The sequence below is a fragment of the Carica papaya genome, chromosome 6, assembly GCF_054855325.1.
Source record: "Carica papaya isolate Zhongbai chromosome 6, ASM5485532v1, whole genome shotgun sequence".
NCBI classification, from domain to species: Eukaryota; Viridiplantae; Streptophyta; class Magnoliopsida; order Brassicales; family Caricaceae; genus Carica; species Carica papaya.
This window is the reverse complement of record NC_142314.1, coordinates 1,572,627-1,600,435: the sequence shown is the minus strand read 5'-3', so window position 1 is coordinate 1,600,435 and position 27,809 is coordinate 1,572,627. Positions and strand designations below refer to the sequence as shown.

General features: G+C 35.1%; 7 protein-coding genes across 9 annotated transcripts; 4 read left to right on the top strand and 3 right to left on the bottom strand.

The window, feature by feature from the left end:
• Positions 1 to 104: 104 nt before the first annotated feature.
• On the top strand, positions 105 to 3,948 carry QQT2 (P-loop containing nucleoside triphosphate hydrolases superfamily protein). Its single transcript, XM_022036648.2, has 6 exons — positions 105 to 521; positions 1,157 to 1,283; positions 1,401 to 1,627; positions 2,222 to 2,512; positions 3,125 to 3,330; positions 3,475 to 3,948. The coding sequence occupies exons 1-6, from the start codon at positions 444 to 446 to the stop codon at positions 3,761 to 3,763; spliced, it is 1,218 nt and encodes a 405-aa protein (XP_021892340.2). The 5' UTR covers positions 105 to 443; the 3' UTR covers positions 3,764 to 3,948.
• Positions 3,949 to 4,568: 620 nt separating this feature from the next.
• On the top strand, positions 4,569 to 5,256 carry LOC110810433 (uncharacterized). Its single transcript, XM_022036621.2, has one exon. The coding sequence runs from the start codon at positions 4,751 to 4,753 to the stop codon at positions 5,216 to 5,218; it is 468 nt and encodes a 155-aa protein (XP_021892313.2). The 5' UTR covers positions 4,569 to 4,750; the 3' UTR covers positions 5,219 to 5,256.
• Positions 5,257 to 5,567: 311 nt separating this feature from the next.
• On the bottom strand, positions 5,568 to 8,973 carry LOC110810451 (ATPase, F1 complex, delta/epsilon subunit). The gene is made up of 2 exons (XM_022036649.2): positions 8,587 to 8,973; positions 5,568 to 6,159 (listed from the first exon to the last, which is right to left on the bottom strand). The coding sequence occupies exons 1-2, from the start codon at positions 8,854 to 8,856 to the stop codon at positions 5,815 to 5,817; spliced, it is 615 nt and encodes a 204-aa protein (XP_021892341.1). The 5' UTR covers positions 8,857 to 8,973; the 3' UTR covers positions 5,568 to 5,814.
• A 905-nt stretch (positions 8,974 to 9,878) lies between these two features.
• LOC110810449 (gallate 1-beta-glucosyltransferase 84A24-like) lies at positions 9,879 to 11,876 on the top strand. Its single transcript, XM_022036647.2, has one exon. It carries the CDS (start codon positions 10,113 to 10,115, stop codon positions 11,625 to 11,627), a length of 1,515 nt encoding a protein of 504 aa, XP_021892339.1. The 5' UTR covers positions 9,879 to 10,112; the 3' UTR covers positions 11,628 to 11,876.
• A 162-nt stretch (positions 11,877 to 12,038) lies between these two features.
• Positions 12,039 to 17,001, bottom strand: LOC110810496 (lipase 1). The gene is made up of 9 exons (XM_022036699.2): positions 16,732 to 17,001; positions 16,118 to 16,228; positions 15,465 to 15,605; positions 14,788 to 14,898; positions 14,552 to 14,695; positions 14,434 to 14,474; positions 14,254 to 14,330; positions 12,920 to 13,015; positions 12,039 to 12,535 (listed from the first exon to the last, which is right to left on the bottom strand). The coding sequence occupies exons 1-9, from the start codon at positions 16,921 to 16,923 to the stop codon at positions 12,213 to 12,215; spliced, it is 1,236 nt and encodes a 411-aa protein (XP_021892391.1). The 5' UTR covers positions 16,924 to 17,001; the 3' UTR covers positions 12,039 to 12,212.
• A 369-nt stretch (positions 17,002 to 17,370) lies between these two features.
• MTK (S-methyl-5-thioribose kinase) lies at positions 17,371 to 22,679 on the top strand. Of its 3 annotated transcripts, XM_022036637.2 has the most exons (7): positions 17,373 to 17,845; positions 18,078 to 18,387; positions 18,939 to 19,113; positions 19,243 to 19,444; positions 20,732 to 20,946; positions 22,218 to 22,405; positions 22,517 to 22,679. In XM_022036637.2, exons 1-6 carry the CDS (start codon positions 17,660 to 17,662, stop codon positions 22,387 to 22,389), a joined length of 1,260 nt encoding a protein of 419 aa, XP_021892329.1. In that variant the 5' UTR covers positions 17,373 to 17,659; the 3' UTR covers positions 22,390 to 22,405; positions 22,517 to 22,679. The 3 variants fall into 3 exon arrangements, with proteins under 3 accessions (XP_021892330.1, XP_021892329.1, XP_021892328.1); XM_022036638.2 differs by lacking the exon at positions 22,517 to 22,679 and having other exon boundaries at positions 17,371 to 17,845; positions 21,887 to 22,313; XM_022036636.2 differs by having other exon boundaries at positions 22,218 to 22,679.
• A 313-nt stretch (positions 22,680 to 22,992) lies between these two features.
• On the bottom strand, positions 22,993 to 24,085 carry LOC110810445 (uncharacterized). The gene is made up of 2 exons (XM_022036639.2): positions 23,615 to 24,085; positions 22,993 to 23,491 (listed from the first exon to the last, which is right to left on the bottom strand). Exons 1-2 carry the CDS (start codon positions 23,940 to 23,942, stop codon positions 23,136 to 23,138), a joined length of 684 nt encoding a protein of 227 aa, XP_021892331.1. The 5' UTR covers positions 23,943 to 24,085; the 3' UTR covers positions 22,993 to 23,135.
• Between the last annotated feature and the right edge of the window lie 3,724 nt (positions 24,086 to 27,809).

Sequence of the window (27,809 nt, the reverse complement as noted above, 5' to 3'; positions counted from 1 at the left end):
TTTAACTATATATTAAAAAAATCAAATTAAATAAATTAAAAAATAAAATATATAAATTGAACTTTAAATAATTGGCTTTTTTTTTTTTTTTTTCCATTGACTTGGAAATGATCATCAGAGGTCGTGAAGGCTGAAACTCAGACGTTAAAGCCTGGAACTTTGAGAAGCAGTTTCTCCTCAGATGTTGCAGAACTGAGCCGCCTCTCCCGCTCTCTCTCTCGTCTCTTCTCCTCTTTCCGAAGACACAGACACACAGTTCGTCATTCGTTCTTCTCTTCTTCACCGGAAGCCAGCAATCCACTTCCTGATTTGCTTCTAAACCTGAAACCCTAAATCCCCATTTCTTCTTTGCTCACCTTCTCTACGCGCGGAACCTAAAACCCAAAACCCCAAATTTTACCATCTTGTTGGCTGCTTCTTGCGTCATCTCCGACGCCACCAGCATGGAAATTGATTCTGATAATGAGAATCAGAACATGAAATCAGCCGAGGGAAGCACTTCAATGCAGACAGATACTCAGGTACTATAGTTTATGCATAGCTTATCTGATTTGGGATTGGATATTTAATATCTCGAATACGTCTATATTCTGCTGTTTTTCAGCATCGGGGTTTCTAGTATTTGAAATCGAGTGTTCTGAGGCTTAGTTAACTCCTTAATGCTTGATGATTTTTGGTCTATTATGGAATTGGTAATCTTTCAGTCTGTCTTCAATTGCTTTCTTTGTTGGTTAAGTGTCGTCGTTCAGTAGATTCATGGGCCGGTAATTAATCTGCCATCCGGGACACTTTTCTCTGTCGGCTGTTGGGTTTTGCACCGTCCTCTCTGTGGTTTTGTTTATCTATTTTGGGCTTTTGCATGTGTAAACATTGTCATGGTTTGGTTTTTCAATAGTTTTTACATATGTTGCCTTGTAAAAGGAAGCTCGAAGTGGACTTGATTTTGGGAAGTTATGTTAGGTCTAACGTAGGTTAAATGAAGTCATAGTTTTAATCTTCTTTTGGCAGAAAATATCTGAAATTTAATTAAGATTATAGTTTTCCTTTTCTCCGCTCAAAATGGCTCTTCTTCTCATGAATTTCATTGGCAATTTTGTCTTCATTTATACTTTCTTGGTTGAGTAAATGATTTTAATCGTTTGATTTTGTTGTGAAGGGCACTAGCTCAGAAAATTCTGAGCTATCTGAATCAATGGACAAGCTGAATATTGGTGGGCGGGCTCGGTCTTCGTCAAGCAACTTCAAGAGAAAACCTGTTATTATTCTAGTTGTTGGAATGGCAGGTAGTTTGATGAAGTATTATTTTTCCTCCAACTATGGTTATATTTGATTGACTTCTCATTGGACCATTGTTATTTCTTCCGTGAGTATAGCATCTGACACCTTTTTGGGTTGCTTAGGAAGTGGAAAAACAACATTTCTTCATCGTCTTGTTTGCCATACACAAGCATCAAACATTCGAGGTTATGTGATGAACCTTGATCCTGCTGTAATGACTCTTCCTTTTGGTGCAAACATTGACATAAGAGACACTGTGCGGTACAAGGAAGTGATGAAACAGTTTAATCTTGGACCTAACGGTGGCATTTTGACATCACTGAACTTGTTTGCTACAAAGTTTGATGAGGTAAAGTGTTTGTGGTGTCAGAATTAGAGGATTTTTCCACCTAGGATGTGTTGGTTTAAGGGATTTTTATCCGACAGGATTTTATTTTCAGATGTAAAAATCATCGTCATAAGTATTTCTTGTTTAGCAAATTTGTTTTTTTGAGAATTTTAGGAAGGGTTTTTATTGAAGCCTTATGACCTCAAAATGCATTTTCAACTACTCCTTTGATCTCCATCTCAACCTCCTGACCTGTTTTCATAAAGCCCTTTCTCTTTCTTGGCCACTTGACCACCACCTATCAGTTTGCTAGGAGCTCATGTACATACTGGTGACATTGTTGCAGAATCCTCTCATCTTTTTTTAACTGGCAAACTGCCTTTTCAAGAAGTCAGTATGCTTTGGTTGATGAATCAGGAAATTTATTGCATGAATAAGAAGAATTTTTTGTTTTTGTTTCAAGGGATGGAAACTTAATCTATGTGATGAATTAGAATTCAAACAAGTACTGGAAAAAGCAAGGAAATAAAAATGAAGTGTGAGGACTCTTATTAGGATGATATATGTCTTGGTTTTCTATCTTATTTTCTTCTTCCTTTGAAACTTCAAAATCAGGTTGTTTCTGTTATTGAGAAGAGAGCAGATCAGCTTGACTACGTTCTTGTGGATACACCTGGTCAAATTGAGATTTTCACTTGGTCTGCTTCAGGAGCTATAATCACAGAAGCTTTCGCTTCAACTTTTCCAACTGTAATTGCCTATGTTGTTGATACACCTCGTTCAGCAAGTCCAATTACTTTCATGAGCAATATGCTTTATGCTTGTAGTATCCTCTACAAAACGCGGTTGCCACTTGTGCTGGCATTCAACAAGACTGATGTGGCTAAACACGAGTTTGCTCTGGAGGTATTGCTTCTGTTGCATTTTTTGGTGATTACATAAATGAATACACTGAATTTGAATTTAGTTCATTGTTTATTGCTTAACGGGTGGTACATGTTTAAACCTGCTGAATCCAACAAGTCCTTATCTTTTTGGGTTTTGGAACAGTAAAAAAAACATTGCTAACCTAATTCCATTGACTGTTTTTTAGGTGCTTTGGAAAGAAAGGAATGTTAGAGCGGTTGAGGGTGAAGTTTGTGGGCTTTAAAATTTAAGGGATAGATGGATGCATTATTTTTGGATCATTTTGTTAGGTCATAACATTATTAGAAATGAAGATTTTGGAAATGTCATTGATACACTACAAAGGGATAAATAGATAGTTTTTGTCTTCTAGAGCAAGTCTGAATATTGGTCTTGTATTCTTTTCTTAATTTACAGTAAGACATTAGGAAGAGGTCTTTTCAGTTCTATTAGTGTGATTACTTAGGAGAATATAGAAATATAATTTTGAAACAGTTTCTAGGTGTATCCATTGTGATAAATTTTCATATGCGCACATCTTACATTTTTGTTGTGCTTCTTTAACTGGCAAAGGGGAGGTCCGCACTTCATAATAAATTTCTGTGCATGCAGTGGATGCAAGATTTTGAGGCATTTCAAGCAGCAACTAGTTCAGATAACACGTACACATCAACTTTAACTCACAGCCTCTCTCTAGCACTTGATGAATTCTATAGAAATTTACAGTCTGTTGGGGTATCTGCGGTTTCTGGTGCTGGAATGGACGCCTTCTTTAAGGCCGTTGAAGCAAGCGCTGAAGAATATATGGAAAACTACAAGTATTTCCTTAACTTGATTATTTTTTTACTTTCTGAAGTACTGTTACTAGTTAGCATGTGCCTTGGTTCCCTAACTTATAGAACCTAGAAGCCAGATAAAATAATCAAATTTCATGTTTGTACTGTAAATATTTGTTTCTCTAGGGCTGATCTTGACAAGAGACGAGCAGAAAAGCAGCGCTTGGAAGAAGAGCGCAGGCGCGAAAACATGGATAAGTTGAGAATGGATATGGAAAAATCCAGAGGAGAAACTGTGGTTTTGAGCACGGGTTTGAAGGATAAAGATGGCAAGAGCAGAACATTGATGGAGGAGGAATATGAAGAAGGGAAGGAGGATGATGAAGATGATTACGAGGCGTTAAGCGAAGAGGAAGATTATATAGATGAAGATGATAATGATGAAGATGAGGAAGTTGCCAAGTTCTCCTTTTAGAAACTTCAAACTAAAATTTGTGTCTAAATGGGAAGTTTAAAGTTAGGCATGGTATATTACTTTTCTTGTGAATGGTTGAATCACTCTTCCTTCAGATTCACAGTGTACTTAAAGATTAGCCTAACTCAAGCAAGATACTGACATACATTTATAAGGATTAATTAATTTCAAGAATGTTGTTTGGAGCCTTGTGAATTTGAAATTGAATTTGCTGCTTTCAAATGTTATAATTTAAGTTTCTTGCAAAATTGGTGAAAATGAAAATACAATTCCTAAATCTAGAGCTTGTATGGAAAGAAATTAAGAGGGTTTGATTTATAGTTTTGATTTACAATCTTAACCATCTGATATTAAGAATTATATGATATATATATATATAACTAAAGAATCTTTGTAGAGGTTATGGTAGAATTGTGAAAGATAATATATTATCTTTTGGGTGAATCCTACAAATAAATTAGCATGTGATTGTAATATAATTAGTCATAACAGAGACTGAAGTGTACAAGTGCTTTTATAACGGTTTTAGAAACATTTCTTGGAAATTTTCTCGAGAAAATTTGGATAATTAAGTTTGAACAACTTCAAAACGATCAAACACAAGTCAACTATAAACTGTCCAGCAATTGCTTGTACCCTTAATTACTTGATTAACAAGTTTATATATATATATATATATTTTTGCCTAATTTGGGGTTTAATATTTCTTTAAAAGCCTAACTCCATTAGTCAATTCCGATCTCCTGCACTCTTTGAATTTGACCAAACCATTAATCTTCCCTATAAAACCCCATGCAGATCTCTCCATTTGTCCAAAAACATTAACATAACTCCTGCCTATTTTTATGCATATCATATATACATACATATACATTTATACTTTATACCAATCCACTTGTTTCCCATTGATTTAACTTCTGTAAATTCCGCTTACAACCTCTCATCATACCCAAAATCTCAGAAGACTGAAAACTAAGTTACAACATCATGAAATCCCTCATTAAGATTTTACTTCTCTTATCCACCCTCATGGCCATAGCCATTACTAGCACTCTTGGTGACAAATTATCAGAGCAAAGTTTCTCTTTTGAAAACAACAATAATGGTAGTTATTCTGGTCTTCGTCGAGTTGATGATGTAAAAGGACTAACTTCTCTACGAGGAATAGGCCGTGTTCTAGCACAGAGGACTCGGGCAACAACATGTGACAAATACCCTAGGATTTGTCGTGCGACGGGCAGTCCAGGACCTGATTGCTGCAGAAAGAGATGTGTAAATGTAATGAGAGATAGGCTCAACTGCGGAAGATGTGGTAAGAGGTGTAAGTATTCCGAAATTTGCTGTAAGGGTAAGTGTGTGAACCCAATGTTGGACAAGAAAAACTGTGGAGGTTGCACTAATAATTGCAAGAAAGGCAGTTCATGCCTCTATGGAATGTGTAGCTATGCCAATTAGAGTTATATATACACATATATATATTTGTATATTTAGTAGATTCCATTAATTTATCCTATGATTGAATAAGGTGGGATGGAAGTCATCACCAATTGTATGCTATGATTTGTTGTTGTTTAATTAGTAGAGGATTTTATGTAAGCAGCTATATTAACCCACATAATTATATATCCATTCTGCTATATATAGTTTATACAGTGTGTATAAGTTTCTAGGGTAGCAGATGTTAATATCAAAAACAGATTCAGATTAAAAATATATACATCAGAAGCAGATCATCCAAAGTTATTTTGCTAGATTACCATGTGACGAGTAAAATCAAGCAATCTCATCAAAGAAGATGAAACCATAACAAATTGCCCAAAGGCTATTTTTACTTTCTTTGTAACATCAAATCTGTAACGTCAGTAACTCATGGACAAACAGACAAAAGGTGCAAACAAGATATAATCTTCTTCCTCAAAAGATTTATTTCAACTTTATGGAAATCACAAGGAAGACATCTAACCAGTTCTCTGATTATAGAGAGAATTCAGAGATTCATGAAAACAAGAAGCAAAACTACACGTAAAAAATCAATATGATGCTAGACCATATTAGCCTGAGAGAGCAGAGTTGAGAGCACTATGAACATCAAGCCCAATCTGGGCCTCAGCTTTCTCAAGGTCAGTCGAAGCTGAACTGACCTTCTGGGTGAACTCTGCAAGACCCTTCTGGACCAGGCTAGGGTCAATCTGATCAAGTGGCACCGCCTCAACAGCAATTACGTCTGCAACAGAATTTGCATGGATAAATGCAAAGCCGCTGCTAATGAAATATTTTGTCACATTGTTTGCTTCATGCACTGACAAGATCCCGGGCTTCAGTTCTGCAATTGTAGGTACATGTCCAGGCAAGACACCCATTTGCCCGGTTGTTGCTGGAATGATGACCATGTCAACCTAAGATAAATAGCAAGAAAGATTATTAAAACTACTAGGAAGCCTTATACACAGAGTCCACTGAATAAATGAAGAAAACCAAGGAGAAACCCAGATTATTAATAAAGAATTTCAGCATAAGTAGAGATATAAAATTAACAAAAGACAACAGGAAGCATCACAACATCAGTCATATTTTCTTGAGCTGTATGAAGAACAAAAAGGCAGTAAACCAAGACCACATTCCCACCCCAGGGTACAGGTTTACAGCAGAATGGTTTATATAATGTTCCTACACAATAATTTACACCTACTTGGGAATTTCCACAAAAATAATATTTCCATACGGTAGAAGGTATATACAATTTAGTTTCTTTCGATTATATCATCTGCAGGGTTCTAAACTTCAAAGAACACTAGAAATTTCAAGCAATGTAAATTCAAAACATTTGGTATTTTCAGTGCCTATATATATATCATTTATATGCTTTTATCCCTGTAGACTGTCACTTCTCCCATATACTCCTGCAAGATCCTTACAAGATTACTCTGATTGTTCCAGAGCAAGTCAAATACAGAGTAGGCACTAAAATGTTAATTTATGTATTATAACTCACAATTCAGAATTCAGCCACCAATATAGCATTTGAGCATATTACTGCACAATGATCATAAACAAATTAAATTAACAATAACAGCCTGTCCTGTCCAATAAAAACAATTCCTGTGATCATATGTTATAGATGCTTTGGTTACAATCAGGGTATATCCATCCAATAAGGACAAATAATTTAAAGTAGAGATATTTTCATCTAAATATACAAAATGATTACCAAATAAGTCCCTAAAATTACCATATGGTTTTTTCTTTTTTCTTTTCCTCCTTTTTTTTTTTTGTAGCAAGGGAACTAAAAATAAATAAAGAAGACAAACCAGAAAGCTAGAAACAGGTGGTCAAGCAACAGATTGAAGAACCAAGCCTATCCGACACCAAGCTAAACATTAGAAACCCTTCTAAAACATACAGCATATAACGATGTAAATGACAGCTAAAAATGCCATTCACTTTTGCAAAAATTCAAGATTTTAAGTACTAGAGCAAGTCTCCGCCTGTTCATCTGGTTCTTATAAATCATGTAACATTTAGAATCTGTATTCATGTCTATATGCACAAATGTACATTCTATTCATACATGTATCCATATTCTGCATGTTTTATATATTTGAACCATGTCACAGAAGTTTCAGTTACTTCTCATAGCATTGAACTATCGAACTACTTAAAAATTCTACAAACACAATGTTGCCCTTCCAGCTAATTTCCAATTCCAGCAGCTCTCCACAAAGGCAAACAATGACCGAGGGCAATCTCAATTTCTTAATCATTACTTACCAAAAGCTTATTCCATAACCTCTTTGAATTTCAACGACACTTATAAACATATGAATGTTGTATATTCTTAAGAGGCAAGGGCACCTCTCTAATATCAACCTGATTAGCTGATTCATAGCACTCATTCCATGAGTGAAAGTCTCAACCATGTATGTAGCTTTTTGTACACTCTTGCCTCTGCCATTCCATCCAGTGTCCGCTGGTAAGTCTTAATCAACAATGACAAGCCCAACCTTTTCGCTTCCACGACATACTTCACTTCCCGGCAGCATAAAAACAGCTTCTTTCAGATTTTTCTTTAGGAAAGCATCCGTCAAGTTTTCAACTTGAAAGTTCCGAAAGTTTTGCCACATGTTAAAGTAGCTAACTTTCTTAAATATTAAAACCGGGATATTTCTGGTAAAATCCACGTGTTCGAGTCTATATATAAATAATCTAGAGAAAAATGCATAATAGTATCAAATCCATCCATTTCTATATAGATGACTAAGGACCAAAACAATGTTAGTAAGAAAACAACAGAAATAAGGAACCAACGGGAACATAAAACAATGAAGACTAAATAATAAATGCAGTATCCAACACAGCCTAGCGATCCTCCAACTCTTCCCCACAAACTCAATGAATAAAATGAATTCCTCTTAAATCCAAAAGACAAAAATACACTATTGTTTAGCGAATTAGCCAAATGAATTTATGTTCTTTACAAACTCAATTTAAACTCAGATTAGAAAAAACCCTAAATTAACACATGAACTTCCACAATTTCTCAATCCAATCACAGACCAGATGTCAAAATCTCTCAAAAGAATAATTTAACAAAGCAGACCCAAGCAATCAGTGAAAATAAACCAAAAGTTTTAAGTCTAAAGAGAATCTCAGGTCATACAACATCAAAGCACAAATCAATTAATACCACAAACAACTCCAAATCCAAATGCAGATGCAGAAACAAATACCCACAAGAAGCCATAAAAAACAAAAATCAAGCGCACAAAGAAAACATATTTCGAATCTAACGACTGAAGCAAAGGAAATCAAAGCAAGAACCAGACCTCCTTGGTAGCGAGCTCAGATTGATAAGGGAGGACAAAGTTGACAGTGAGCTTAGTAGGGATCGAAGAGGGAGTGGAAGGGCGAGGGATCATGAAAGCAGAAGGGGTCTTCGGAGGGTCGATGTTTGGTATCACCTTCTTCCATGCCTCGACGAAGGCCGAGTCGGCAGTGGGTGTGGCCGGCACCTCAGTGGAGAACTGTCGGCCTCCCCTGATCGTCGTTGCTGCGGAGAATCGTTGAACGATAGCACGTGTGGCTTGCCGGAACATTTTGTCGCCGCGCTTGGGAGCTTTCCGCCGTTGGATTGATCTGGTAAAGATCAGAAATGGGTTTTTGAGTTTGCGTTCTCTCACCCTCCCTTCTTCTATCGAATCTCTCGTTTATTTATTTATTTATATTTCAATTTTTTTTGAGAAAATATAATTAAAATTTACTGTACTAATTCCTCTATTTTGCCTATTTTTATTACTAACTTAAATATATTTTTAATTATTGACATTTTATTAATTTCCTATTTTTATGGAACCAGATTACCTCGGCCCAAACAAGTTTAGTACTCTCATTTTACTTGGTCTGGGCCGGATAATTTAACGGGCTTCCCGGCCCATTTGAAGTGCATTCTTTCGGGTCGAGTGTCCAATCAAGAGTTTTAAAGAGGGGGACAAAACGTATGACCATCGTGCGCTTGTCGGGTCAAGGTCAGCCACGGATCGGACGGCCCTCGAGATTCCACGTGGCAGACAAGTGGAAAATTTTGTTATTATTTTTTTAATCTCAATTATCACATATTTTTTAAAAATTATTAGTTAAAAAAATTATAAAAATGATAATTTAAAAACAAATCAATTTCACAAGATTGGAAAATTGAAAATATAGCGAAATAAATTATTAATGTACCTAAAAAATGCAAGTAGCCCAATTATATTACAAATTGCCACGTGCAGAAAAATTTAAACATGTAATGTAATTTTTTATTAAAGAATTAATTGATTAATTAACTAATTCTACTTATAGTTCAAGAAAAAAATTAAATTAAATTAAATTAAAATTTAATATAATAACAATGATAAAAATAAAAAAAAAAAATTTATTGTACGTACACAATCAACTCTTTCTATTAATAATTTCATGAACTTTCCACAATTAGAACGACATCACATGCACGCGTCGCTGTATACGACACCGTTTTACGTTAAGAGTCTGCATCAAGTACGGTTCTTGTCACTTGGCCGGACCCACCACTCACAGCCTCCTCTTGTTTCCACCTTTAATGTTATCTCTGCCTCATCTGATTTCGCCAGTCTACAAATCTTATTTCGCTTCTGTTTTTCTCCGGCTTCAAAAAAAGTAATATATACATATATATATATATGTTATGTGCACTAAAAGAGCAAAGATAAGATGCGTGGGTGTATGAACCTAGTGTATTCAAGTCTTTGAGTAGTCTTCACCTTCAGTGATCTCTCTGTATTTCTGAGTCTCTGCAAGTAGAGCTACAGCTAGATATTTCAAAAACAAGTTAAAAATGGGATATGATAATCTTCTTCATCTCTTCCTCGTCCCCTTCCCTGCGCAAGGTCATGTCAACCCACTTCTCAGGCTCGGCAAGCGCCTTGCCTCCAAGGGCTTCCTCGTCACCTTCACCGCGCCCGACATCGTCGGCAATAAGATGCGAACTGCGAACATTAATATCTCCGCCGACTTAACGCCGATCGGTGACGGCTTCATCAGGTTCGAGTTCTTTCACGACGGATGGAACGACGACGATCCCCGGCGATATGACCTCAACCAGTATATGCAGCAGCTGGAGCTTGTCGGCAGACAAGTCATCCCTCTCATGATCAAAACTAACGCTGAACAAAAACGCACCGTTTCGTGTATAATCAGCAACCCTTTCATCCCATGGGTTTGTGACGTCGCTGAGAGTCTCGCTCTCCCCTCTGCGCTTCTCTGGGTCCAATCCTGCGCTTGCTTTGCTGCGTATTACCATTATTATCACGATCTGATTCCATTTCCAACCGAGGCCGATCCTGAAATCGACGTTCAGTTGCCTTGCATGCCATTGTTGAAATACCATGAAGTTCCTACCTTCATGCATCATTCAACCGTTTACCCTTTCTTGACAAGAATGATTATTGATCAGTTCGAGAATCTTGACAAACCCTTTGGCATATTTATGGAAACTTTCCAAGAACTTGAGCTCGAGGTCATCGATTACATGTCCAAGATTTTCCCTATCAGGACAATAGGCCCTTTGTTCAAGAACCAAAACGAAAACGTTACCGGAGACTTGCTGACGCCAGATGATTGCCTCGAGTGGCTCGACTCGAAACCGCCGTCCTCCGTCGTCTACATCTCGTTTGGCAGCATAGTAAAATTGGTGCAAGAGCAAGTTAACGAGATCGCTCACGGTCTGCTAAACTCCTGCTTGTTCTTCTTGTGGGTGATGAGGCCGCCGCCAAGGAGAATCTCCGGCGACGAACCCGTTGTTCTTCCAGATGGGTTCTTGGAGAAAGTTGGAGAGAAGGGAAAGATTGTGAAGTGGAGTCCGCAGGAGAAAGTTCTGGCTCACCCTTCCATTTCATGCTTTCTTACCCACTGCGGCTGGAACTCGTCCATGGAGTCCTTATCTTCCGGCGTGCCGATTGTAGCGTTCCCGCAATGGGGTGACCAGGTGACCAACGCGAAGTACTTGGAGGAGGTATTCAAGATAGGGATCAGGGTGAGCAGAGGAGAGAACAATGGCGATTGGATCAAGAGGATTGTTTCAAGGGAGGAGATTGAGAAGTGTTTGATTCAGGCTACGTCGGGTCCAGCGGCGGTGGAGTTGAAGAACAATGCTTTGAAGTGGAAGAAAGAGGCGGAGGCTGCGGTGGCCGACGGCGGCTCCTCCCATAAAAACATACAGGCCTTCGTTGATGAGTTGAAGAGGAGGTGCGTGGGGGTGGCCAGTATCCCTGCCACTAGCAGAGATGAATCAGCAGCAACAAAGGCAACCGTGGTGGGGGAGGAGTTGGTCAACGAGTCAACAGGAATTTAATTTACACGTGTCGTGTTCTGATTGGATGTTGGAGAGTAAGTTCAAGTTTAAGTTGCGGTGCATGCGTTTAATACTTCATTAAAAACCACCCCCCAAATTACAGTGAAGTTCAAGCTGAATGAATAACTGTTATTTTACATGGCTTAATCAAAGTGTAAATTTAAATGATATTATGGAACTGAAACTGCTATTGTTTAGGTTTAACAAAATTCTCATTTTAGCTTATATGAATAAACCATATTCACGAAATACTTATATAGTTATTCGATTACTTAATGTACGTAAATATTATTTTCGACCTCGTGACGATAATATAAAAATTATGCCGTCTCAAAATACTCTATCTTAATGTAATAATATCTTCATAATTGATTAGGGAAAACATTGCTGATAATCAACAAAACAAAGTGATGAGAAGAAAAGGGGGAACTTTATATAATCCATATATTCGTATTTACATATATTTGTGTACGTATGTATATGCGTATATACGTGTAAGCGTGTATATATATATATATGTACAGAAATAGTAGGGGGAAAGCCGTCTGAGATACCATGACTGACAGACAGTAAGTAGCAACCATATCAAGAACTACTGGACTTTCCCCAGGGCCTGAAAAAATCAATCATTTGAGTGTAGACATCTTCCTTTGCTTTTACACTCAACAGAAAGTCTATGTGACCATAGTTCCGAAGATAAAGCAACTCGGCCTTGGATCTCAGTTCCTTAAGAGTATGCTTCACATCTGTGACATCTGCTAAAGCATCATTTCCCCCGTAGCCCATCCACAACGGTAATGATGCTGGAATGCGGCTAAGATCAAATTCTGGGGGTTTCAACTGACCATATATCTTCAGGTTTTTGAAGATTCCATAATCATAGTGCGCAAACGTACCCTTACGAATCACTGCCAGACATGAGACAAAGCAGAAGTATAATTTGTCATCGAGAGATGCGAACAACTCCTTTCTAAAGATGTAAGTGATAATCATCATTCAACAAAACCATGACACTGTCACAGGATTCCCTTCCTTCTAATGCAGAAATAACAGAGAAGAAACAAAGCAAGGCGTTGTTTAGCATATTAGCTCGGGTTTATGTAGAGGAAGGCGATGGCTATTTTATTAAAACTCAAAAAAGGAAATTCCACAGTAATAAGAAAAAGACTTTAGCTCGATATGATTAAACATTTCTAAACGAAATCTGAAATTCCAGAAACTTTACAGGAACTTATAAGCACATAAAATTGAAACAAACAAGAAGACTCCCAAAATAAAAGGGAAGAGCATACTCTGGAAAAGATGGCGCATGTTTTTTGTAGATGATGGGTGAGGCTCATACTCCAAGTAGAAGTCCACACGGGAGTTATTGAAGCAACAATTCTTCCCTGCATAGGAGATGGCATTTGTAGATACATCAGAAACATTGCTAGCCACATTGTAAATATTTGTTTTGGAACAATGTTTCTCATCTTATGATTTCATTAAATGATAGACTGTAGGAGTTTTTAGACTCTAAAGCCACTGCAAACATTCAAATGTCTACAAATCACCTATTTAAAACACTCCAGGATATTCAATGCAGAACATGTGTATTAACCCCCATGCAAATCACCTAGTTTGTTAAGGAGTCTCTACTGAATGGAATCATTAGCAGAAAGGGACCAGTAATCATGTAACACAACCCAAGTGGATGATGTCTGCTGCTGATTGACAGGAAAAATAACTAGTACCAGAAAGAAAGAATTTAAGGATATAATCTCTAGAACTTTAGAAGAACAGGGAAAAATATCCTGTATCTTCAAATCTGTTAAATAGGTTTTGTTTGTGACAATTGCAGCGCACTCTACTCACACCTAACCTCCAAAAACTTAGAGACTTTAAAGAATAACCTAACTACGTTGTAGCTACACACTTTCCATGTAGGAGTTCACAGTTTAAAGCTGTTTTCATGGAGAAATTTGTATTCCTCTTTTATGCTTTCCAATGCTCTCCTGCATACTTCCGTCCTTAAAGAAAAAACCATCATTTGGTGTGAAAATATCATGCAATCGAAACTTCTACCTAGTTCTAGCTCCCTTGCACAAGATCATCCAATGTTTAAACTCACCTTGATTCTAAAATAAGAAAAATCCAAGCTCAACTACTTTGAGTAAATAAAACTCCAATAAAAATTTCAACTTGGCTAAAGAAAAAATTAGACCTTGTTTAGTTATAGAAATGTTTGAATAACTGAAAATGGAAACCCGAAGTGGAACATGATAGTGAAAATATAATATAAATTTGAATTATTGAAAATGAAAAATGTTATTGGAAAATGATAGTGAAAATTTAATATAAGTTTGTAAACAATTCACTGTCATTTCCTAAATATCATTTCATTTTCAGCAACTATATATATATATTTTTCATATAAACATATACGATTTTAGGAAGTGAAAATTTAAAAAAAGATCTCAATGCTAAACAAGGCCTTGATAATATAAGGACCATACGAAAGCCAACATGCATTAGATCAAATGAAAACTGCATTACATGAGCAATTCATAAGTTGCTAAGAGAAAAAATTATCTAAACTTAAGATGGTAAAACGAATATGAATGCATGAAGGAGATAAAGGTTGAACCTGTTATAGAAGTTAGAAAATTGTTGCAATCCACTTCACCACCACACATTGAATCCACAAGGTTAAGTAACACATCACTGAAAGTGAAATTTAACAGATGATAAAGTTACAAAATAAAACCTAGCATGAATTCACAACATTTTGATAACATTTACAAGATGACATGAATGTGTTAGTTACCTTCTAAAGTTCACTTGATGTATGCCCAGAGCAAAAATCATCTGAGACAATAGTCTTCGATTATTTCTATGATCCGCAAACCATTTTTACATGATAATACAAGATATCAAACAAATACCTGATCAAGGTGAACAGTAACCATTCTCTGCACAAGAGGAGCACTGATATGATCCAAATAAGATATAGGACAGAGAAGAGCAGCAGCTTCAACCATTTCAGAAATATGTGGCTGAGTAAGAGCAGCCAGAGACATAATTGTCCCCTGTAAAGAAAGCAAATATATCAGAGTCAGACACATACTAAGACAAGATGCAAATACCAGTTTATATACTGTGAAGCAAGAAGTACAGAAACCTGTGAATGTCCAACAACGAAAATTTTGGAGTTTGTTAATGAACTTATGTACTGTATCATTTCTTTAAGGTCATAGAGAGCCAATTCCTGCCAACTCCAATCCCAGAATTCCTGCACAGGAACAAATGCTTGCCAGAGTCACATTTCAGCTTACTGGGACATCTACTATGAACCCTTGTACAAAATGTTTATTGAAGTATGCCATGCCATTAACAAGCAACATTGTAATATTAGTGAAAACCAGATTCAAATGCACACACCTCAATTATTTATCCAAGTTCACATTGTGAAATATACAAGTTTACCTTGAGGCTACACTGAACTGAAAACCCAGCCAGTTAGGAAAATTGGACATTAAACTATTAGATCTTGCTTTTTTGGTAATAACTATTACACCTTGTTTATGTGTTTGAAATTCTCCCATCATGTTCATGTTGGTCAAGCTCAAGCTTCGCATAATTAGATATAAAACAAGATGGTTTTAGCCATTCACCAGGGGAACAATCTGAGCACCAGAAGGTTCACAATTTTATGGCCATAACTCTGAATAGTTTGTAAAAAATGAAATCCGAAATGGAAAAGAATATATTTTCCAGCAAATGGAAATTACTACATGATAATTGATTTGTATGGTGACCTCTGTAATAAGGGAGAAAGCCAGGTGCATCAGCATATACCTTGTTTTTCTCTGAAAATATCAAATGCCCATGACTCCAGCGTGTACCACGTACATTGCCAACCCATACATCAAAACCATGATCTGCAAGAATGAATCCCAGTGACTGCTCCGCGGAGTCCAAAAACCATGCATCACCTGCCTGAAATTAGCAAGATTGATGGATACGAATAAGAGCTTCATTTGGTTGCAAATTCACTATCATAGCTGAAATTCCATACGTACATTCTTCAGCAACTTTAAAAAAGAATTATTTAAAATGGCTCAAGAAAATCTCTCTGATTATTTGACATTATGACAATAAGAGAGATCGACAAATATTTCAGTAATCTAGGAATATTATTTTAAAATCTAAGGGCCCTAACACATCAATTGCAATCTGGTTTGATAAGGAACATCTGAAGCAATTTGGTTTATAACCCATCAAATGCAAGCCAATTCCCTTTCTTCCTTCATTATGATCTAAAATAATAAAAAGATGTTATCATTATAGCTTTGTTATTGCAATCTATTTCACCAAGCCAGCAGGCCCAGCACAAATATCACAAGAGAAGCGTCATAAACAGAATCACACAATTTTTTTTTCAAACTTATACAACACATAAGCCTAGTATAAACTTGCTACACATTCTAGAAATAACAAGGTATACTTACCATAAAGAGTCCATGCTGAAGCAAAACTGGTGGCCCTGGTTGAACTCTTAAATTCCCAATTCGAGATGCCACACGCTGAAGAGCAAGCAAGTAACCATCCTCTGTCTGAATCTGGAGATAAGTGCAATACAAAACCGGATTTCAATTAAAATAAACCAAGAATCCCTTACAAGTAATAACTCCTCTCCCCGCCTCCAAAATCCCACTGAAAACTCAGTCGTATACGTAAAATATCACTAGATAACATTCAATTTCTCCGTTATTCATAGTAAATAAAGTTAGAAACTCAACTTAACTCAAAAGTTTCTCAATGCGATCCAAATACTGGAAGCAAACTTCCCTAAAAACAGTCTTGAACTGGAAGTAAACCTTGCCAATTAAGAAAAGCCAAACTAGTAGCTTCCAATAAACTAGGAAACTAACCAAGTTCCTTTAGACACTTTCAATAAAAAAACAGAAATTCTACTTTTCTATGCTTAACGAAAAACCAGAACAGCTCTCATTTCTCCTCTTCTGTTTCTTTTTCTTTTCCTCCAGTTTCTCCGAAACCAAGCGAATATCAATCAAAACAATCAAGATATCCACCAACCATTAAGAGAGAGTAAAGAGAGTACTGTGTGTTCAGTGCAAGGATAACCGGCGGGCTCGATGAGATGACTACAGAGAGAGCCAGCCGATTGTCTATGCCGGATGCCGGATAAACTCTCAGCGAGAGTTCCGACGGAGTCGAAGATGAAGAGAGAGAAAATGAGAGTCAGAGCAACCACCAGCACCGTCACCTCCATCCGTCGACTCTGACTGAGCATCTGAGATCAGGGCGAGCTTCCCGAAGAACCGATTTAAGATTAGTACTGATTAGGAAAGAAGGGAAGCAAGAATCCACATGTCCTTTGTCTGTTTCTAATTATGCTTTATGTGCACGCCCGTGCTTTTTTAACCGTCCGATCAACTTATCTGTCGGTTTCAACCGTTAGATTCGCTTAATATTGCATAATGATGGCTTGCGTAATAATTAAGTCTATTTATTATTTATATATTTTTAGGAGATTTTATTATTTATTTTTTTAGTAGTTAGATAATAATAATATTTATTTTATATTATATTTATATTAAATAAATCATATAATTTTTTATAGATAATATATATTTGAAAATGAAAATTAAAAAATATTTCTTCAAATTAAGCTGAAATTTTTTTACTTTCGGATATATCCCCAACGAATCAGGTTCCTCAACTTCCAGAATAGTAAACGACACCGTTTTTCTATTCAAGAATCCGAAGTTCTCTGGTTAACGATTTCGAAAAACCGCAAACAGGTCCAGGTTCAGTGTGTCATTATTCCCATTTTCGTTTCTGGCAGCTCTTCACCGCATTGGTTCGAATAAAGTCTCCGCATTTCAAATCATTGTCAATTTACACCATGCTTCACGCCTTTCTCCTCGGAGTATAAATACTAACACGCCATAATCCCGTTCTTCTTCAACCTCTAGCGGCTCGCTTTTTAGTTCAAACTCTCAACAAGGAGAGTTGAAAAGAAGGAGATGGCGTTCACTGAGTTCCGGCCGGTTGACGAGAAGTTGTTGATAGAGTACATAAAAGCGACTCCTGCTCTCTCTGCGAGAATCGGGGAGAAGTATGATGATTTGGTGATTAAAGAGGTTGGAGATGGTAATCTTAATTTCGTTTACATCGTTGTCGGCTCTTCTGGCTCCTTCGTCATCAAGCAGGTCCACTTTCTTCATTTTTTTTGTTAGTTGTAATATTTTTGAGTGTTTGTTTGCTTTAGAAATGAAACCGAATTGCGATACTTGATTCTGTTTTGGATTTTAGAGTTTTGCTTTCGCTGTTTGGTTGAGGAAACAAAATTGGCCCGTGCTTGTGGATGGAGCTTAGGTTTTCTTGGTTGATAATTGAAGAATTTTCTTCGTTTTAAGTAGTGGATTTTAATTCTAATTTCAGGCCCTTCCGTACGTTCGATGTATTGGGGAATCTTGGCCGATGAGTAAGGAACGGGCCTATTTTGAGGCGTTGGCTTTGAAAGAACACGGTGCATTATGTCCTGCTCATGTTCCTGAAGTTTATCATTTTGACCGTACAATGTCTTTAACTGGTATGCGGTACTTGGAGCCTCCGCATATAATTCTGAGAAAAGGATTGATTGCTGGAATTGAGTATCCACTGCTTGCGGAGCACATGTCTGATTACATGGCAAGGACTCTTTTCTTCACATCCCTTCTATACCATACCACCACAGAGCACAAACGTTCAGGTAAAGATTCATTACATGATTAGATGCTCGTATTTGATGTCTCACATTTATTTAGTGCTAAAATTTGCGTGATGAATTGCGTGCTGAATCTTGTCCTAAATGACTTCAAACCAACCCACCTATTGAAATTTAATTTGAAATGTAAAAGACTTGTAAACTATGCGACTGCAGTCTGCATTATGAAATAATGGAACATTGAAATTATAGAATTTAATTGAATTCTCTTGTTAAAATTGCTGCTAATAGATTGGCTATTACGTGTGTGATACATAGCACCCATTTTAGTCTATAGATTGTGAGTGTTAAATTAATTTTCTGACGTGTCACTGCATCGGGCACTAATACACAGGCCAATGATTGGCCATTTGTGTATGAATAACCAACGTCATATTAGCAAGTCTTTGTTTATGGGCAAATAATCAATTACTGATAACGTTCCCGAAAAACTAAAGTTGCAATTTTCTGAAAATGCTTGGTAACTCTGTCTACATGTTGATTATGCTAGCTTGCTGAAATGTAGACATTTGATGTTGATTTGATATTCTATGCAGTTGCTGAATTTTGTGGAAACGTGGAGCTTTGTCGGCTGACTGAACAGGTTGTTTTTTCTGACCCATACAAAATATCTCAACATAACCGTTGGACTTCTCCTTACCTTGATCTTGATGCTGAGGCTGTGCGTGAGGATAATATTTTAAAGCTTGAAGTTGCTGAGTTAAAATCAAAGTATCATTTCACTCCAGTAGTGGTTACCAGTGGTTAACAGAACTCCTTTCCCACTTCCCCTGTGGTAATTTATGTGTTGCTTCTATGCCTTTTTCGTATGCTTATATATGAGAATTGTCTTTTCTGTAGGTTCTGTGAAAGAGCTCAAGCCCTAATACATGGTGATCTGCACACCAGTTCTATTATGGTTACTCAGGATTCAACCCAGGTTATAGATCCGGAATTTGCATTTGTTGGACCAATGGGTTTTGATGTTGGAGCTTATTTAGGGAATTTGATTTTGGCTTATTCTGCACAAGATGGACATGCTGATCAGAGGAATGACAGGAAAGTATGTTGCAGTGTCTACTATAACGATGTTAACATCTACTGTTCCACTATTTCTATGTTTCACTTGTTACTTTCTTCATTTGGATTAAATAGCATTAATTAGCTGCTAATCTATTCTCCATATCATGGATGTACCTATAGCATTCCTATCCGCTGGAAATCCCCCTTTTGGTCTAACCTGTTGTCCTAACAGTCCACAAAGAGATCTGGATAGCATCTAAAGATATTTATTAACTGGAATTTGCCTTAGATATCAGTTGTAAGAATCTTTTAGAAAAACTTGACCATAACTATCTAGCTGCTATTCTCTTTTCTATATCATGGAAGAAATCATGCATGTCTGGTTGCCTTCTGGAAATCTCTTCTGGTCTTAAGATTTTATCCTATCCTTAAATTAGGAGTATCAGCATATTCGTTTGCAATATAATTCAAATTTTGCTGATATATTACAAACGCCTTTAACAAACTTGACCTATCTTCCATATGCTTATCACTGTAGTTTTCTTTTCCTCTAAAAAGGAAAAAAAATTAATTTCTTTTTTGTTTTTTCTGATTGTTGCCTAATTTAATGTTTGTTATGGTTTCTTGACAGGCCGAACTGTAAACTACCTAAGATATTTCTGTTCATTATATGCGTAGCTTATTAAAGCTAGGATAACTGAAAGAGCAAAGACAGATATTTTGAAAGATCGTGAAACTAATGTTGTTGAGGCATCATGTATTTATACTTTGATAAACCATGTTGTTTAATCTATCTTTGATATTAATACTTGCAACTAGGCGTCATGCATATATACCTTGATAGACCATGTTATTTAATCCATCTGTGATATTAATTCTTGCAACTCTTTTACTGAGTGTAAATGAATAATGATAAAACAAATTATTGCTGTTTATCTTGTACCCATTTCCTTGAGATGAATTTCTTGTAACAGCCACTCCATAATGCATGATGACTCTCTCCAGCTGGCTTGCTGATGTTTGGTCTTTGTCTTAGAAGAATAATGGTGGCTTCCACTTGTTGCCTTTTGAGGATTGTGCTTTCATTTAAATCTTGTAAATAAATCTTCAGGAATTGTTTTAATCCACTGATGGTTGAAGTTTCCTATTATTTTCTTAGCATATGTTTTTAGCATTTGACTGATTTTAGCTGTCAACAATCAAAGGCATCTCATATGGCATATTCTTATGCAATAAAAACTGTGTGGCTGGCTCTTCTGGATTTTGCGCTCTATGCATTGCAGTTTGACTATTACTTATGTTATTTATAAAATTTTTACCATTGTAGTCATACAAGCAGTGGATTTTGAGGACAATTGAGCAGAGTTGGAATCTCTTCCACAAAAAATTCATTGCACTTTGGGATGAACACAAAGATGGTGCTGGAGAAGCATATCTTCCAGCAATCTACAACAATGCAGAGGTTTGGAAGCTTATGCAAGAAAAGTTTATGGAGGATTTGTTCCACGACACCCTTGGATTTGGTGCTGCCAAAATGATCAGGTGAGAAGAGCTTACTGAGTCATCAACTATACTTCAGCATTCTTGATCATTATTCTTCCTTCATTTTCTTTTTTTTTCCTTTTAAAAAAATTCAAAGCAAGATGGTATTTTACCTTGTTTTTGTGTCATCCTATGATTAACAAATCCCAAGCTAAAAACATTTCAAAAAATACGCTTAATAGCTCATTCAACCAGAAGTCTACATCTTTCATCAAATGTACCCTTGTTTTTTGTGTCATGCTCTGATGTCACTTCCAAGCTAAAGAAAAAATTATAATGCCACATAGTTTATGAACCACAAGTACATAGCTTTCATCATAATTCTTTTCTTTCTGCCACACATGATTTGACACATTGGCATGTTAATCTTTTCTGTACTGGTTTCTATGTTTCAAGAAAAAAAAATAAGTTTGTGCTGGTAAATCCATATCCTAATCTTCTGACCATTTATTTATGCCATATCAGATGTTAGATGTTGGGATTTGGGAGTGAGTAAAAAATGGCCAAAAAGTTAGGCATCTTTACGTAGATGTTCCTTGTGAATGATGTTGGTATTATTTCTGTGTTTTGCTTACACGATTTGTTTACTATTTGTCAGCTATAACTACTGTTTTCTTTAAATCATAGAATGACCTTACTGTAAAAGTTGTACGACCTTTAGTGGAATTGATAAGTTATGTTTGTTTGAGTTGCAGAGGCTCATTAGGTTAGCAATATATATATATATAGCTATTAGCCACTAGTATAAGCACAAAGAAAATAATCAAGTGAAGAACTTCAAACTTGAGATAGCCCCACGAAGATAACCACTCTCCAGATGGTCTTTTATATTTCGCTCATGCTTGATCTCTTTTTTTTTTACCTAAGAAAGACTACATAAATAGAAAAGCTGGACTTTCCTGCAAAATTGTTAAATGATGTTTTATATTTTGATTGATAGGAGAATAGTAGGTGTAGTCCTTGTTGGAGATTTTGAATCAATAAAAGATGCTAGCAAACGAGCAGATTGTGAGCGAGAGGCTCATTAGGTTAGCAATATATATATATATATATATAGCTATTAGCCACTAGTATAAGCACAAAGAAAATAATCAAGTGAAGAACTTCAAACTTGAGATAGCCCCACGCAGATAACCCCTCTCCAGATGGTCTTTTATATTTCGCTCATGCTTGATCCTTTTTTTTTTTTTTACCTAAGAAAGACTACATAAATAGAAAAGCTGGACTTTCCTTCAAAATTGTTAAATGATGTTTTATATTTTGATTGATAGGAGAATAGTAGGTGTAGCCCATGTTGAAGATTTTGAATCAATAAAAGATGCTAGCAAACGAGCAGATTGTGAGCGAGAGGCTCTTGAAATTGCAAAGACACTTCTCAAGCAAAGGCGAAAATTCAGTTCCATCAATGAGGTCATTTTGGTGATTCAGCAACTTCAGAAATGATAAATTCCTATTTAAAGTAAGATTCTCTTGCCTGTGATTTTGAGGTGTTTGAATAAGCGTATGCAGAATCTAATTTGCTATTGCTATTGCTATCACGATGTTAATGGTAAAGTGTTCCATGCTTTAGGGCCTTGAATATATTGCACTGAGCAAATACACAATCTTTATGAGCATGGAAGTGTTGTCTTCCCCACAATTTTTTCTTACGGGCATCCTCTGTGTCGTTGCTACTAGCAAACGCTTTACGAGAATACTTTTTTATGAGCTGCTACTAGCAAAATTATGCTTAAGTTCATGTTGTATTACTGTGCAACTTTATTTCTCATAGCTTGCCTAGTACTCAATGTCAGAGCTGGAATTAACTTCTCTTACCAAACAGCTGAAGAAATTAAAAAAAAAAAAAGCAACCATCAAGAGGGTTTAGCCTTGTACTCAAAAGTGTTTTTCCAAAGTTCAACTTTATTATAATGTGTGCTTAGTTATTGATTATATATTTAACTTTTAATCGAATCAATTCTACTTATTTAGTTCCACAATGATCTCGTATTCTTATTTATCAAGGTTAAGTGTCACAGAATATGTAATTTGAATTTAAAGCGGTACTTATTTAGAAATAGAAATCCTACTTATAATCATTATGATCTCCACTTCTGGTTAATAGAATTAAATTATTTTATTGAACCAAGCAGAAATTTATTTTCTTTTGGTTCAGCTTTCAGCTATGGCTTATTTAGTTAGACTCCATATTAATGACTAAATTTAGCCTTGTAGTCACTCCAAAGCTGGCCAACAGTCTTCCCTAACAGGTCAACAAAAAAGCTCTCACTATAGCCAGTTCTCGTCTTCTTGTTAAGCTCCGCCACAAACCCATTTCTCAGACTGTTGCAGTAATCCAGAAACCTAGCTGTGACATCGTACCCTTGGTCCCATCTGTTACCCTCCCCTGGCTTCACCCAGTGGCTCGGCGCATAATTAGCCTTCAGCCTTACGAAATCCGCAATCCCTTCTATCAATCCTCCTGGAGTCTTCCCATTCCCGTTCCACTGCCATATATGTGTCATCTCGTGATAGATTACTCCTGTGAACTCCCTTCTGAAATCACCTGTGTTACAATGTCATAAAATTTTCTTTAAAGTTTAACTTCTCTGGAAAACTATTAAGTTGTAATAAATCATGTTGAAAATTTATCAAAATGCTATTTAGAGAAGAAAAAAAAAAAAAAAACCTGAGTAGTTTCCTAAGTAGTTGGCATTGACATGAATCTCGTTATTGACTGCAAAAGCAACACCATCAATGTTCTCGATGATCAGAGTCACTTTCCGCACACTCTTCCTCTCTCTCTCACTGCTCTGCTGGAAAATTCTCCAGATGAAGTCTGTTGCCGACACCAGTGTTTGCCTGCTGTAGTCCTCGCCAATGTCATTGGCAAAGCGAACGCCTCCACGAGATGTGCCGGCTTGGTTGATTACCGTGAACTCAACCGCACGTGCTGCTTGCACTGCGGTGACTAGCAGCAGCAGCAGCAGCAGATAGTAAAAGGTGTTGTGAGCCATTGGTTTATGCAGAGGAGGTTTTTGTTTTGGTTTTTATGTTGTCTTTAAACAAGAAGGTGAACGTGGCTTTTATAGGGATTTAAGGTATATGACGTTGTAGTGTTCAGGAGTTTTGGTCTTTGATTTTATTGTCACATACAATTAATTTATAGTACTGAAAGTTAGGTTTAATAGCAACAACCACCATATATATATATATATATATTTATATATATATTATATGCAGTGGAGATTAGTCTTGCTTTCCTGCAATTGACTTGTCTTGAAGGGTCTCGTACTCCTCCTCATGGAAATTCTAAGAAAGGATTTTAAATAGATATTTATTGGGGGGAGGGGGAAACCAATACATACATATATGTATATAATACACAAGGCCAAACAAACCTGTGGCCAAGTCTTGGTCAAGGTCAACCATGAGATATGCACAAATACACAGAGACAAATTAACCATGAAATGAAAAAAAAAAAAACAAAATTGCAGCTTATGGTTTACTGGTTTTACCCTTTCAACCAATGCAGTTTTTTATTCTCCTTTCTGAATTAATGGAGTGAAAAAAAAAATTAGGACTTTAAATTCAGGAAATCCAACCAAACAGAACGCTTCATTCATAATTTAGTAGGACCTGCTCTTTGTTTTATATTAGTATTTCTTAACATAATATATAATATATATACATATACATGTATATATATAGATTAAAGTATTGTTTTTTTTAAAACAAAAAATTTTTAAGTCTGTTACAAGAAGTGTACAACTCAAAATGTTTCCTACTCAGTCTCTCTTCTAAATAGTTTTATTAATCAACTTTTGACATCATATTAATTGTTTGATTATCTAAAAACAATTAAGAATTAAAATAATAATAATAATAATAATTTACCATATTATTATAATAAAAAAATTCTTTTATTCAATAATATCACAATTTCAAGGTGGAATTATGATATTGTTCGATTCATAAAAATTATCGGGTTTTAATTATTTTATTTTATTCGGTATCACCACGAAACAAGAAGTAGATAATGGAATAGAAGATTTAAAATTTGATGTACGAAACTCAAACCATGATTTTCTACATTCACTTTTCTTGCTAGCAATATACAATTTATGGCGATCTTCAATTCCGAATGTAAAACAACTACACCGTTGATTTCTTCTTCTTTTTAATTAAAAAAAAATACTATATGAAATTTTTAATTCGTTATAACTACTCTAGTTAAAAAATTTAACTGTCAGATAATTTTTTAGTAAAAAAAAATTTTAGTATATTTGTCGAGACTTACTTAACTTAATTACCGTAGTCTTATTGACCATTCAGATTATCTTAAATTTTGTTTTCGTTAATAATAAAAATTATAAACTATTTTTTACAATGCGATATCTTAGAATGAGTTTTATCATTTTACAGTGCGACAAGACAAATTCATATTAAAATATTAAATATTTTTAAATTAATTATTTTGCAAGTTTGATTGAATTTTTAATCTAATTTTAATTTTTTAATTGCAAACACAATATAAATAGAATCTAATTTTGAATAGAATAATATTTTTATTTTATTTTATTTCTATCAAAATTAAGTTTTTTTTATTATTTCCTCATCGGCACATGAAAATATAATTCTACAATTAAAAAAAATTAAATACACAAATAAACTTCAATGATACATTAAATACATAAGTTAAATGCTTATTTATAAATGGATTAAAATTTAAATAAAACTAAAAATATATATTTTAAATTATAGGTAAAAAATTATGGGTATTATTAATTTTCATTATTTTATAATTGAATTTATTAAATATTATTTTTTAAAATAAATTAATTTATCAATTTATTAATTTATTCAAAGAGAGTATAAAATTCTAAAAAGATAAGTAAAACCCATTATATTTGGGCTATCTATCACTACACCGGGGCCTGGGTGTAAATTCTTTCTATCTACAAATACTTCAGGCCGCAGTTTTTGGGCTCAGAAACTGGCAAAATTAAATATCATAAACTCCATATATTAAAATTAATAATAAATTATTTATTTTTTAATAACAAAATAATATATGTGTTAAATAAAAATAAAAATTTAAAATTTTTTTAATATAAGCGAAATTTAACTGTATCCATCTTAGATAAAGATGGTCGAGATTAGGGTAATAGTCAGGAACTCTGGTATAACTCGTCTTATACTGCGGAATTACTAGGCTGCCGGAGTGCTCTGTCGTACATAATTGAAAAAAGTTCAGGGATCGGGGAACGGTGATTACGGACTCCCGACCAGTTTACAAGGCGACAGCTTCTACTGAAAAACGATTATTCAACGTTCGGTTACATCACGGATGGTTGTAGAACTTCGATTAGAACGAGACGAAATGTTTCTGTTCAGTGGGTTAGACGTCTGATCGCTCTGAATCTCCTGTCTTCGTCCTCACTGTTATGTACGAGAGTCTATTCATGACCGATGTTCTTATCTTATTTCACAAGTGAAAGGATAAGTATTGGAAAATAAGTTATTTATTAAAAAATATTTATATATTAATTGTTAATTTAACGAAAATATTTTAACATTTTTTAAGAAATTCAATTATAGTGTTAATTGTGGGGGGAAATTAAAAAATAAAAAAAAAATTCACGAAAATAAATATTTAATGAGAAATAAAATTCTTGATTGATTTATGTTTAATAGGATGATAAGCTTGATTAGACAAAATTAAGAATTACGTAATTAGATACACTGAAACGACAGTCTTTCATATGAATACTCTATTTGAATTCTCCAAAATTATTTGCAGCTCTTTGAATTTTTTGGGCGGATAGTGACGGTCCTTGTATGTGTATATATATATATATATATATATATATATATATGTATGTATATGCTGAAGTATATGACAACTAAGATACCGACTTACACTTATCACTAACTTTAAGCATTAATTGATGAATTTCTTACATGACCGTGTGAGTATTACATACATATACATACATATACATATATATATATAGATGTATATAGATAGATGTAGATACATATAGGCATAAAATTAGTGGCTCAAGTTTTGGGCCGCCTGGGAATACGACGTTTAATTTGTAGTTTCAAGTTGAAATTGTCATCGTATAGAATTTGCGTGAAGAAAAGCAACAACATACATATACATATATATATATATATATACATACATGTATATAGTTAGCAACATAAGCATCGGTCTCAAGTTTTGACTCGCATGATGCGTGACTTAATTTAATTAACTTAATAAGAAAACTAAAGTAGGTCTCATCATATATATATATATATATGTATATGTATGTATGCATGTGGTATTGACATGGTTAGCTAGGCAGGTAATTTAGTTTGACTATGTACATTGTCCGAAACCTAATTAGTCTGAAAGGTGATGATGGTTTATGACATCATAATTATAGATATTATTACACATTATATATACAAAACACAGTTATTGTATATATCTCTAAACTACTTCTCATTCCACACCATCTTGCTAAAAGAATTCATCTCCTGCAAGCATATACGCACATATATATATATATATATATGATTATACAAAAAATAATTAAATGTTATATACATTGCTGAGAACTAATAAATTTTGGGTAAGTATTATGTCAGAAATGAGAAGAGAAACATGCATGCTTATACAAGCATGCCTTAAAATCCATGATATGTATTATCGTATCAGCAAACATGATAATGAAAATCTATAGATATATAGATCAATGCATATATATTATACATACTGTACATATATACATATATGTGCGTGTATATAAACACATATATGTGTATGTAGAGTATTTCTGCCACAAATGTTAAAGAAAATTAAGTTGAATTGTTGTTTAACTGATAAATA